This window comes from Sinocyclocheilus anshuiensis, unplaced genomic scaffold (genome assembly GCF_001515605.1).
Source record: "Sinocyclocheilus anshuiensis isolate Anshui unplaced genomic scaffold, SAMN03320099.WGS_v1.1 scaffold708, whole genome shotgun sequence".
Lineage (NCBI taxonomy): Eukaryota > Metazoa > Chordata > Actinopteri > Cypriniformes > Cyprinidae > Sinocyclocheilus > Sinocyclocheilus anshuiensis.
The window spans coordinates 2,710,216-2,724,006 of NW_015555881.1; the positions used below are offsets into that span (position 1 = coordinate 2,710,216).

Sequence of the window (13,791 nt, forward strand, 5' to 3'; positions counted from 1 at the left end):
GTAATTTTGTGTTTCCATATAAGTCTTAGTTTATTTTTTCTTCTGCTTTATTATTTTCTCCTTGTTTTTAATTTGGTGTATTAATATTCTTTGTTTATATTTTCTTCCTGTCCTTAACATCAACCTGCCAAAAGGGACTGCAGATGAAAATTAGCCAGTGTTGGCTAAATCTGGGGCATTTTACATATTTATGTACTATTAATGGGCATTGTCCCTGATTAAATAAAAAAATGTAAAAAAAATTAAATGAAAGTGGCGCTTGACTTTTGGGCAGAATTAATTGAGCAGATCTAAGAGAGATTTTTTTTCTTTTCATATTTAATGGACAACGAAAACAACAATGCCATCTAAAATTAAAAGATCTTGAACATACCGAAGAATTTACCTATGTTTTCCTCGGGTATATGTTTTAAGACAAGTTTCATAGGGAGAGAGAGAAGCCGCAGCGTGTGAACGCGCCGCCATGTTTGTATCCAATATCCCAATGTCCCTGATTAAATAAAAAAATGTAAAAAAAATTAAATGAAAGTGGCGCTTGACTTTTGGGCAGAATTAATTGAGCAGATCTAAGAGAGATTTTTTTTCTTTTCATATTTAATGGACAACGAAAACAACAATGCCATCTAAAATTAAAAGATCTTGAACATACCGAAGAATTTACCTATGTTTTCCTCGGGTATATGTTTTAAGACAAGTTTCATAGTTGTCAATTTCTATTAAGTTACTTCATGTGCATGATTCTGTGAATGGATATCATTAAAAAGGTGAATGATGACAGTGTCTCTTCATGGGTCAATTCTTACCTGGGTTAACTTAGAGAGATCAAAATAAATCACTCAAAATAAGTAAATAAATCAAATTAAAAATTAAAATAGTTTTTTACAAATGTTTACTCACCCCGATATTGTAGGTTTTTAAATAGGCCTAATGCTTTGAGCAGAGTTTTTTTTTAAATAAAATTATTTTTTCCATTCATGTGTAATGGAAAACAAAGAGAACAGCAACAACATCTACTATTAAAAGATCTTACTGAAAAATGTACTTGAGTTTTCCTCCAGTTTGTTAATAGAAGAGTTTTGTGACTAGTTGTCAATCAAGGAAATGCATTTCTATGAAGTTATTTTATGTGATTCTGTGAATAGGTATCATTAAAAAGATGCATGTTTAAGTATTTATTGAGTGTCCCTTCATGGGTCAGTTCGTAGGAATTTTCTTCAGTATAACTGAAGCCTATAAAATCCATTCATTTTTTACTCACGTTGCTGCTGTTCTAAAGCTGTATGACCTTTTCTTTTTCCGAACACTTAAAGATGTGTTTGCTCTTGTCTTGATCACATAATGGCAGTGAACTTTAAAGAAAGGATGCAAAGGTCTTATAAAATACTCGTTTGCGACTCCTGCCCTAAGAGGCATTGGTTCTCTGAGGTAAACACGTCAGTTACAGCTGTCTCCTGTCAAAATGGCAGTTTACAGATTTGACCGCGAGAACTGATTAAAAAAATTTGGCGCGAATTTGGCTCAGCGCAAACTGCCGCTCTCATGAACTCAAGCAGAAGCGCAACGGTCGAAGTCAAGTTTTTCGCTAAATAATAAATGACATTTCGGTTTGTTTTTACCAGCTAGTAAAGCTTGAAAAGATGTGTGTGTGTGTGTGTGTTCTATCCCTTTCAATTACCAATAATCAAACTACTTTTCCCTCAAAAACTGAACCATGAATGCACTTACAATGGAAAATGTTAACACTTGAGAGTTGAAACTGATAGAATTACTAACCAATCCTGTTTAATCAAATCTCTAATCATGACTAGATTAAAAAAAAAAGTAAACCTGGTTTAATATCTACACATGGATACCATGATATAGGACATTACATAACTATCTGTAAAACACTGCGTACATGAGTAAATAACACACATTTATAATGAATCATTCATCTAAGTGGTTATTTTTGCTTTAAAACCGTTTTAAGAGACTTGCAATTCTATTGCTGTGAATATATTTCAAATTCATTTGTTTGTCGTTGTATTTGTAATTCAATCACAAAAGCGCACTTTAAATGATGCACAGGATTTTGTTTGATCATGTTTTTTAATGCACAACAGGACGCAAAAAAATTATAATTTGTTTAAACATCATTCAGATGCTTTATTACTTGGTTAAGTTGCATTTTATGGTTCCATAAGTAAGAAAAAAACACCATCTTAGTTCGTTTGTTCTTTTCTCAAGTAACATTTCTCCACATATTCTTAGACATCACTAACTCGCAAAGAAACATAAATGCTTTGTGAAAAATATAATACGTCATCACTCTCTGGATCTATATGGTCTGTTATATCATTCAGTGAAAATGTAGATTTGTCGTCTTTAAATCAGTAACATTGTTTTGATATTCTAATGGTCACCTGTCAGGGATGATTGGTTCATAAGACATCACGTGATTTAAACGTTAGCAGAGATTCTGCTTCAGTCATCATCATCATCTTCCTCACTGGCTCTAAATGCTCGTTTCAGATCCGCTGTACTTGCTTTGTGAGCTCAGGGTTTCTGAGCGAGCAGCGTGCTGAGTTTGATCTTGCCATCCATAGACGCAGTGAGGCAGGTGCCGCAGTCCATCGCTGAGCACCAATCAACCGTCACGACGGGCGCTTTATGACCGCCGAGAGACAAGACGCTTTCCAGACCCGCGTCCGCCTTATTCAACTAGACAAGAGAAGAGCAGATATTAGGCTAGGTCCATAACATTAAAACTAAATCCACGAATAAACATTTCTGATACTTGAGCTAAAATAAATAAATAATAAAATATATTAAAAAAAAAAAAACATTTTATTTCAGCTATAGCTGCCAAGGCAGCATTTCTCATTTTTGTTTAGTTTAAGCTTAAGTACTCAAATAACTAAAATTAAAATAATAATTTGAAATAATACTTAATAAAAACTATACATATTAAAAACTAATAAAATGAGAACAACACAAAAACATAAAACTAAATCATTAAAATAAATATTAACTGAAATCAAATAAAATATTAAAAAGTAAACTTTTTTATTATTGCAACTTATTTTATTTCAGCTAGTTGCGAAAGTAGCATTTCTCACTTTTTGTTTAAAGTCGAAAAATAAATTCGAAAATTAAAACTGTAATAAAATTGAAAAAAAATATATAGAAACATTTAAAGAAACTAATAAAAATGAGAAAAGCAATAAAATTACTAAAACTAAAAAAATAAATTTTAACTGTTAATAACTGTTAAATAAAGCAAATGTAAACTGAAATAAAATATTAAAAAACTTAAACTAAATAAAAATGAAAAATGCTGCCCTTACAACTAGCTGAAATAAAATAAGTTGAAGTATTAAAATAACTAAAACTGAAATAAAAAAAATAAAATCTGTATAGACACATTAAAAAAATCATAAAAATGATTAAAAAAAATACTAAAACTTTAAAATTAAAATGTAAGAGGAAGACAAAAATAAAAACTAGTTCAAAATATTAATAAAAACTATATAAGTATACCAATGATAGTAAAATAACACTCGTTCATAATGACAGAAACAGCAACATACTAGTGATGAAACCAAAAAACAACCAAACAAAAAAACAAACAACCAATTCCTCAATGAACTAGACTCACCTGACAGGTGTGAGTGTATGTTAAATGTGTTGTTTTACCCGGTAGATATTTCCTCCGTTGCTGGAGCAGGTGAGAACATGTTGGCCCTCAGAGTCGAAAGCGAAGAGTCGACCGCGTGGAACCTGAACCTGTTTATAGCCGCTGTAACCCGACAGAACAAACGGCCCCACGGCATCCTGGGACAGCGAGTACTCCGACTGTTTCACGCCACAGCGGTGGATATTCCACTGCACAAACTGACAACAAACACAATATTACTGATTACTTAACACATAACTTAAAAGATATTGAACTGATACAGGGAACTGAATCAAACTTCTCAACTCGAACACCATTTTTGCTGCTGAAGTTTAAATCAGAGACGCTATTAAAACACGAGTGGCATGTGGGGTAGAAAGCAATGCAGCACAGAGATTCGCATCACCTTCCCGTCCTCTCCGATGCTGAAGACGGTATTCTCATCGTAGCTGAACTCCACGCTGTACACTTCACCATCATGAGCCTTCCAGCTCAACGCGCTCTCATAGCGCTGCATGTCTGCAGAGAAACGCAGCAGACACAAACACTTCAACATCCAAATTAAATGCGAGCAACATGGGGTTTAATTGTGCTGTACATGTGGAAGAATTGACAATAAAGCAGACTTGACTTGACTTGACTTGACTTAAAAGATGATTAATATTCAGTAATGTTATCGATTTAACTGCACTGACACTACTGGATGAGAACAAAATTGAACTGAACTGAACTAAATAATGACACTATTGTCTTACGTAGAGCTTGACACTGTTAGTGAACTGAATCAACACTGAACTAAACTGAGCTGGAAAATGGATCTATTGTCTTCCGTAGAGCTGCTTTAGCTTAAATTGTATTAATTTAAATTTTATTAATTTTATTGAATCAATATTTAACTAAATTGAGCTGAATAATTAAACTATTCCACTTTACAGCTGAAACTGAATGTGTTTCATAATTGATGAACTTTGGAACATCGACATTGTTATTGAACTGAACTGAATTAATGCTGAACTAAATTGAATCAGCATTGAACTAAATTGAATCAACAGTGCACTAAATTGATATGAATGATGACATTATTTTCTTTTGTAAAGCTACTTTAGAACTGAATTGAACTTATTTTATAAATGAAATTTGCAAAATTGACACTGATATTGAACTGAACTGAATCAACATTGAACTGAATTGATCTGAATAACGACACTATTTTCTTTTGTATGGCTCCTTTAGAACTGAATTTAACTTATTTTATAAATGATTAACTTTGCAACATTGACACTGATATTGAACTGAACTGAATCAACATTGAACTGAATTGATCTGAATAACGACACTATTTTCTTTTGTATGGCTCCTTTAGAACTGAATTTAACTTATTTTATAAATGATTAACTTTGCAACATTGACACTGATATTGAACTGAACTGAATCAACATTGAACTGAATTGATCTGAATAATGACACTATTTTCTTTTGTATGGCTCCTTTAGAACTGAATTGAACTTATTTTATAAATGATGAACTTTGCAACATCGACACTGTTATTGAACTGAACTGAATTAATGCTGAACTAAATTGAATCAGCATTGAACTAAATTGAATCAACAGTGCACTAAATTGATATGAATGATGACATTATTTTCTTTTGTAAAGCTACTTTAGAACTGAATCGAACTTATTTTAGAAATGAACTTTGCAACATTGACACTGATATTGAACTGAACTGAATCAACATTGAACTGAATTGATCTGAATAACGACACTATTTTCTTTTGTAAAGCTACTTTGGTACTGAATCGAACTTATTTTATAAATGAACTTTGCAAAATTGACACTGATATTGAACTAAATTGAATCAACAGTGCACTAAATTGATATGAATGATGACATTATTTTCTTTTGTATGGCTCCTTTAGAACTGAATTGAACTTATTTTATAAATGAACTTTGCAACATTGACACTGATATTGATCTGAACTGAATCAACATTGAACTGAATTGATCTGAATAACGACATTATTTTCTTTTGTAAAGCTACTTTAGAACTGAATCGAACTTATTTTATAAATGAACTTTGCAACATTGACACTGATATTGAACTGAACTGGATTAATGCTGAACTAAATTGAATCAGCACTGAAATAAATTGAATCAACACTGCACTAAATTGATCTGAATAATGACATCATTTTCTTTTGTATGGCTCCTTTAGAACTGAATCGAACTTATTTTATAAATGAACTTTGCAACACTGACACTGACATTGAACTGAACTAAATCAACACTGAACTGAATTGATCTGAATAATGACACTATTGTCTTCTGTAGAGCTTAACAGCTTAAATGTGGTTTATAATTGATGAAATTTAAAATAGTAACACCGCTTAGTTTTGTATAAAGCGCTAAAGGAATACATGCGACTAAATCTGAATCTCAGCTGAACCGTCACCATGATAACTTTCTTACCGAACAGTCGTATCATCCCGTCTGCGGCTCCGGTCACCAGCAGGTTTCCGTTGTGGTTAAACGCCGTGCAGTTTATGGCGACCGGACCCGGCTCCAACGCAAACTGTAGCTGAATGCAACAAGACAAACATCATTACAGTGAGTTTTCAGTAAATACATTTCTGTATTGGTGCCGTTTGGCTTCAGTACCTGCTGTTTGACGGTTTTGGTGTCCCACAGCAGCAGCTGTCCGGATACAGGAGCCGAAACTTGTGCTTCGCCCTCCATCACAACACCAGATTGAGCAGCCGGAGCCGCGGCAGAGCAGACAAACGACGTTCCGCTCGGACTGCAGGCTAGCGACAGGATCCTGAACACATGCAGGAAGCTCAGAATGGAATTGGAATCTACTGGATATATACTGTATACTGTCTACTATTTAAAAAAAATATTTTGTGAAACAGTATGCAACAATAACTTATAAATAAGATGTATGTAAAAATTGTTTATGCATGTTTTTTTAGATGAAAATCCTGGTGCATTATGGGTAATTTGTGAGGACTCACCGTGGATGGATGTCGTCTATGGTCATCTCATACAGGCTCTTCTTGGCATCCGTGTCGTAAAGCTTTACCGTGCCGACGCCACTGCCGAGCAACAGCTATAAGACGAAAATCACCACACAAACCAATAAAACCACCAAATTCTAATTAGTTATGAAATTACACAACTGTTTAAAATGGTTATTATTTGAAAAAATAATACTTTTATTCGTCAAGGATATATTAAATTGATCCAAAGTGACAGTAAAGAATTTATAATGTTGCAAAAGATTTCGATTTCAAATAAATGCTGTTCTTTTGAACTTTCTATTTATCTGTGAATCCTGAGATATAAAATGTATCATGGTTTTCACACAAATATTGGGCAACACAACTGTTTTCAACATTAATAATAATAATCAGAGATGTTTCTTGAGCAGCAAATCAGCATATTAGAATGATTTCTGAAGATCATGTGACACTGAAGACTGGGGTAATGATGCTGAAAATACAGCTTTGATCACAGAAATAAATTACAGTTTAACATAGATTCAAGTCAGGGTTATTATAATTAACTAAAATTAAAAACATAATAAATAATAAAAAATAAAACAACTAACAAACAACTAAAACAAATTAGGCTAAAATGAATGACTAAAAATCAATAAAAACTATAGAGATATTTAAAAACAAAACCTAATAAAAAAAATGACAAAGTTTAACTAAAAATAAAGTATAAGCAGAAAATAAAAAAATACATTCAAAATATTAACAAAAACTATAAGAGTATCTCAAAGGTGCTAAAATAACACTGATTCAAATAGAAAACCGCTGTTTTAGACTGTAATAATATTTCACACTATTACTGTTTTTACTGTATTTTTGATCAAATAAATGCAGCCTTGGTGAGCAAAAGAGACTTCTTTAAAAAACATTAAAAAAATATTATCAACCCCAAACTTTTTACTAGTGTTTGATTGTTTTTTGCATTTTTACATTTCACAGCTTAAATATACAAACATGCTAAATTGCACCCCTGATAATGCAAACGCTGATAATGTATGTGCCGTCTGAAGCTAAATCTTTTTATCTGTGTTTATTGGTGAACAGTGCCGTGATTTACCAGTCTGTTGGGTTTGGCCGCCCATTCCAGAGAGAGCAGCGGGGACTTGGACATGATAGTGGCTTTGGTTTGCATGATGGGATTGAAGGCCCAAACCTTCACCACCCCGTCCACATCCAGACTGGCCACTCTCCTGCCCGAGCAGTCCACCCTAAAAACACAATGATATGATGAACTCATATGTGACCCTGGAGCACAAAAGCAGTCTTAAGTCGCTGGGGGATATTTGTAGCAATAGCCAACAATACATTGTATGGGTCAAAATTATAGATTTTTCTTTTATGCCAAAAATCATTAGGATATTAAGTAAAGATCATGTTCCATGAAGATATTTAGTAAATTTCCTACCATAAATATATCAAAACTTAATTTTTGATTAGTAATATGCATAGCTAATAACTTCATTTGGACAACTTTAAAGATGATTTTCTCAATATTTAGATTTTTTTGCACCCTCAGATTCCAGATTTCCAAATAGTTGTATCTCGGCCAAATATTGTCCTAGCATAACAAACCATACACCAATGGAAAGCTTATTTATTTAGCTTTCATATGATGTATAAATCTAAATTTCGAAAAATTGACCCTCTTGACTGGTTTTGTGGTCCAGGGTCACATATGATGAAACTACGATGACCGACACCACATCACATCAGAGCTCATTTACATACAGCATCCAACAGCCCGTGTAATTATAAGAGTCAGAGGAGGACAATGCTTAAGAAAAACTCAATTATGATTGTTTTTGCTGCAGGAACAGAAATATACCAATGGAAAGCTTATTTATTTAGCTTTCATATGATGTATACATCTAAATTTCGAAAAATTGACCCTCTTGACTGGTTTTGTGGTCCAGGGTCACATATGATGGAACTACGATGACCGACACCACATCACATCAGAGCTCATTTACATACAGCATCCAACAGCCCGTGTAATTATAAGAGTCAGAGGAGGACAATGCTTAAGAAAAACTCAATTATGATTGTTTTTGCTGCAGGAACAGAAATATTTAATGTCCACACCTGCAGTGCATGATGGATGAGTGATGCTCTATATACTCCTCCTGACTCAGTTTAATGAAGGGCTGCTCCACTGAAGCTCCGCCCACATCACAGACTCGCGTCTGATTGGTGGAGTCTGTCTGATCAGGAAGAGCTTCGGTTTGAGTGTCTGGATCCGAATCGTTTTTCTTCTCTGAACTCTGTGAAGATCACAAACACAATAATGCATAGAAACGTTCTAGACAGACCCGTCACGATGAAGTCAGTGGGATTTCAACGCGTTTAATATCCAAACTGAAATAATAGCAGCAACCTCCCACTCCCATGATGCACTGCAAATGACACAAAGTTCTTCCTACACTCCCAAACCTCCTATATATTTATATATATATCTGAATATTTTGTAATAATCTACAAATATATTTTGTTGGTAATACTTTACAATAAGTTTCCATTTAACAAAAATACTTCTGAAGCGTTTATTAATCTTAGTTAATGTTAAATTCAACATTTACTAATATATTATTAAAATCTAAAGCTGTATCTGTTAATGTTATTTAATGGACCTGACCTGACATGAAACAACAATAAGCAGTTGTGTTTTTATTAACTAACGTTAACAAAAAATTAATACTGTAACAAATTTATTTCTCATTGTTAATGTATTAGTTATGGAAACTGCTACCACTATATTGCACCAATGTTTATGTAAAACCTGTATATTGTTCCTTAAAGCTGCAGTCTGTAAATTCTGCCTCCTTGTCGCCATCTCTGTTTGAAAACTACAATTGCAGTTATTTGCGGAATTATCTTCTTTACGTGGGTTGTGCATTGGCACGGCTCCTCAGCGCGGATGAATCCTACGTTTTGAGGTGTATGTGTGGGCTGTCAGTCAACGCACCAGTGTGGATATTCACTGTACTTTCGGAATTACAGATAATATGTCTTGGAAGTATGTCCAAAATAAGAACTTTCACCCGAAAATGTCATCTGAACAAGTAACATGTCTGCCAGTTTTGTTCTGACCAACTGGGAATAAAAAAAGTTTCACAATTTAGATTTCAATTTCTCTACAGTCTAATCCCTAATTGTCATACCATTCGAATGTCATTGAAACAAATTGTTCTATTAACCTCAAAAAGAAATTTAATGTTCCTTAGAACTCATTCTAAAATTACAAGTTGGTTATGTACTAGCTCAAAAATTGATTTTGGATCATTTTTAACCAAAAAAAGTTACGGACTGCAGCTTACACCACATTTTAACCGATAAACTATTAGATATCACCATACTTTACTCTGTTGATTAATCTCAGTACATTAAAACATTTTTGTTAAGACAAGTAGGCCTACATTAAGACAAGTTTTGTATTACAAGTGTTCTGAAATGTTATGTTTAAATATGCAAATGAGGCATTATCTAATTAAATATGCACTAATTTGCACAATGAGGCCAATATGGTAATCACATTCAGAGGACTTGGTTTTTTATCTTATCTTTTTTTATCTTATCAAGTCAATTATTGTTAAAAAAAAGACATGGTAGATTTCAACCCAGTGTAAATAATGTTATTTCCAGAAAATAAATCTGATTATTAGATAAAGCCATGTTCAAAGTATTTGTTTGATTTTGTTGATGTATTAGAGTTAAAGGTTTTTATAGAAGGGATTTTTGATTTCTCTTTTTATCACTCCATAAATGAGAAAATACTGTCAACAGACAGAAAAAATACATTTTCGCCACGTTTTTAGGAATAAAATGTTATAAATATAAAAAAATGATGTGAATGATGTTTGAACAAACCCTTCAGTAAAAACCTTCAGAATATAGAGAGGAATAAAACTGTAAGTTTTGGTGTATGTAAGGGCTGCTGAAGTGGAGAAACAAACCCACAGCCTTTAAATATATGCATTTTCACCCAGTTTTTTAAAGAATAAAATGTTGTATACATCAGTGTGAATGATATATGAACAAACCCCTCAGTAAAAACCTTCAGAATATAGAGAGGAATAAAACTGTAAGTTTTGTTGTATGTAAGTGCTGCTGAAGTGGAGAAACAAACCCACAGCCTTTAAATATATGCATTTTCACCCAGTTTTTTAAAGAATAAAATGTTGTATACATCAGTGTGAATGATATATGAACAAACCCCTCAGTAAAAACCTTCAGAATATAGAGAGGAATAAAACTGTAAGTTTTGTTGTATGTAAGTGCTGCTGAAGTGGAGAAAAAACTTTTAAAGACATGCATTGTAATTGAAATCTACCCAGGTGAAAAAAAGTACACTTCCATAATGCACTTAAAGTGCTCTATTTTTGCGCACTAATTTTGCACTTAATATACAACAAATTCTTCTTTAGTACTTCTTAAGATAATCTTAAGAACATCTAAGTGTACTCAACTGTGCTATTTTGAAATACCATGTATATGAACTAAAATGTGCTAAAAAAATGTGTTTAAAAACTGTATTTAGGTACTTTCATACAAAGATGGGTTCAAATTTACTACAAGTGGTAACTAAATACATTTTTTTAATACAGAGATAGTATGTTAAAAGCACATTTTAGTTCATATACATGGTGTCTCAAAATAGCACAGTTGACTACACTTAGATGTTCTTAAGATTATCTTAAGAAGTACTAAAGACTAATTATTAATATATTAAGTACAAAATTAGTGCGCAAAAATAGAGCACTTTAAGTACATTACGGAAGTGTACTTTTTTTTTCACCTGGGACATTATATTTTTAAATTGGGCTATAATGGTGCACAAATTTCACAGTTCAGTATGCACCTCAGTGTTCAGGTCACGGTTATCTTAAGAAGTACTGAAGACGAATTATTAATATATTGAGTACAAAATTAGTGAGTGAAAATAGAGCACTTTAAGTACATTATGGACGTGTACTTTTTTTCCACCAGGGTACAGACACAGACACAATAAAATAAACACTTAAATGTGTATTTTGGATGTTTTCTTTCCACTAGTCTGAAAGAAGACATGTTATGGAAGCAAAACCTCAAAATTTAGCAGTGCATGAAAAACAAACGTGGTTTTGCCTTAAACCTGGATTTCTTTGTGGGATTAGTACTTCATTCTCTCATAAAATATCTCTAAAACACAGTCTTGTATCTTGAGTTTCAAAGAGTTTTTTTTTGTTTCAGATTAATGTTTATGTCATTTTGGGTTGTTGGTTTGGGTTATGGATCAGAACTTTTGAAATCCCTATGAAGAAAATGAATAGGAAATGTACTTCCCGAACAAAAACCAATGGATAAGTGTGTGGCTGCTGTTGCGCCAGTGTCATGTGAGGAGCAAAATGCAGAAACGCAGTGAACATGCTGGAAGAGAGTGAGAGAGACAGAGAGGCCTTTGTTCGGCACTGTTGGATAATTTCTCGGACCTGCGGTGGGAGTTTGGAGAGCAGCTCTTTTCTCTCTTTCTCGTGGTCATGGTGCCGTCTCTGTCGGGAATGACCTGTGGCCAAATCCACCGTCACCGTGGAAACAGTGGGCATCTTCAAGTCTTTTGCGGAAGGCGGATCTTTTGCCTTCGCAGACTGAAAAAAAAAAAATCACAGGCAGAAAAACCATTAGATTAGCAGAAAGACACAGAAAAACAGGGTTTAAATTTAGTTTGCTAGATCAGGGGTTTTCCACAAGGAAGTGCTAGGGGTCTGTGGAAATGCTACAAGAAAAATAATGCAAAAAAAAAAAAGTAAATAAAAAATAAAATCGTAAAACCAAAGAAAAGACTAAGGATATGAATCACCTCTGTCTCCACTGACTAACCCCCACCCCCCCCCCCCCCTTACTCAAACTAAAAAAAAAAATCACAGGCAGAAAAACCATTAGATTAGCAGAAAGACACAGAAAAACAGGGTTTAAATTTAGTTTGCTAGATCAGGGGTTTTCCACAAGGAAGTGCTAGGGGTCTGTGGAAATGCTACAAGAAAAATAATGCAAAAAAAAAAAGTAAATAAATAAATAAAATCGTAAAACTAAGTAAATTATACAAAAAAGATGACAATAAAATAAAAACTTGATTAAAATAAATAAAAATACAAAAAAACGCATTGCACAATAATGAGTAGAAAAAAAGATATTACAATAAATGCAATTAAAAACAAATTTGATTAAATAAAAATTCGATTAAAATAAGTAAATAAATAATGCATCTAAGTACAGTACAATATTGAGTAGAAAAAAACAATCATGTTAATTAAAATAAAATAAATAAACTAAATTAAAACTAATAATATGAAAAACAGTACAGTACAATGACTAGAAAAACAATAACGCAACTTAATAAACACATAATAAAAATCAAAGTAAATACAATTAAATAAAAAGCAGATTAAAATAAGTAAATAAATCAATAATACATTGACAATAAAGTATAAGAATGAGTACAAAAAACAATAATGTAACTTTAAAAATATTAAATAAAAAGTAAATAATACAATTCAATTAAAATAAATAATTAAAACATCTAATAGTAAAGTATTTTAATGAGTACAAAAAAATAATGTAACTACATATTTTCTAATTAATATTCTAGACATCACACATTTCACAGTATAATATAAGCCTTTTAAATTTTAGGATGGGGTCCTTTGTCTTAACATGGATTAACCCAGGGTGACTAACTATACTAAGTAACTAAAAAAAATAATAAAATAAAGTAAATCTCTCTCTCTCTATATATATATATGACCATGGACCACAAAACCAGTCATAAGTGTCAATTTTTATAATATTAAATAATCTTTCCATTGATGTATGGTTTGTTAGGACAGGACAATATTTGGTCGAGATACAACTATTTGAAAATCTGGAATCTGAGGGTGCAAAAAAATCTAAATATTGAGAAAATCATCTTTAAAGTTGTCCAAATTAAGTTCTTAGCAATGCATATTACTAACAAAAAATTAAGTTTTATATCTTCATGGAACATGATCTTTACTTAATATCCTAATCATTTTTGGCATAAAAGAAAAATCAATAATTTTGACCCAT

General features: G+C 32.5%; 1 protein-coding gene across 1 annotated transcript in view; it reads right to left on the reverse strand.

The window, feature by feature from the left end:
- Window positions 1-1,643: 1,643 nt before the first annotated feature.
- The window catches only part of LOC107675793 (WD repeat-containing protein 91), a 22,194-nt gene continuing 10,046 nt past the window's right edge, over window positions 1,644-13,791 (reverse strand). Inside the window, exons 8-16 of the mRNA XM_016470256.1 lie at window positions 12,177-12,332; window positions 8,794-8,972; window positions 7,769-7,919; window positions 6,670-6,764; window positions 6,314-6,473; window positions 6,125-6,233; window positions 4,062-4,174; window positions 3,676-3,873; window positions 1,644-2,700 (exon numbers count right to left, since the gene is read on the reverse strand). Of these exons, the coding sequence (XP_016325742.1) occupies window positions 2,536-2,700; window positions 3,676-3,873; window positions 4,062-4,174; window positions 6,125-6,233; window positions 6,314-6,473; window positions 6,670-6,764; window positions 7,769-7,919; window positions 8,794-8,972; window positions 12,177-12,332 (1,326 nt within the window). The 3' untranslated portion in view covers window positions 1,644-2,535. The remainder of the gene's footprint in view (window positions 2,701-3,675; window positions 3,874-4,061; window positions 4,175-6,124; window positions 6,234-6,313; window positions 6,474-6,669; window positions 6,765-7,768; window positions 7,920-8,793; window positions 8,973-12,176; window positions 12,333-13,791) is intronic.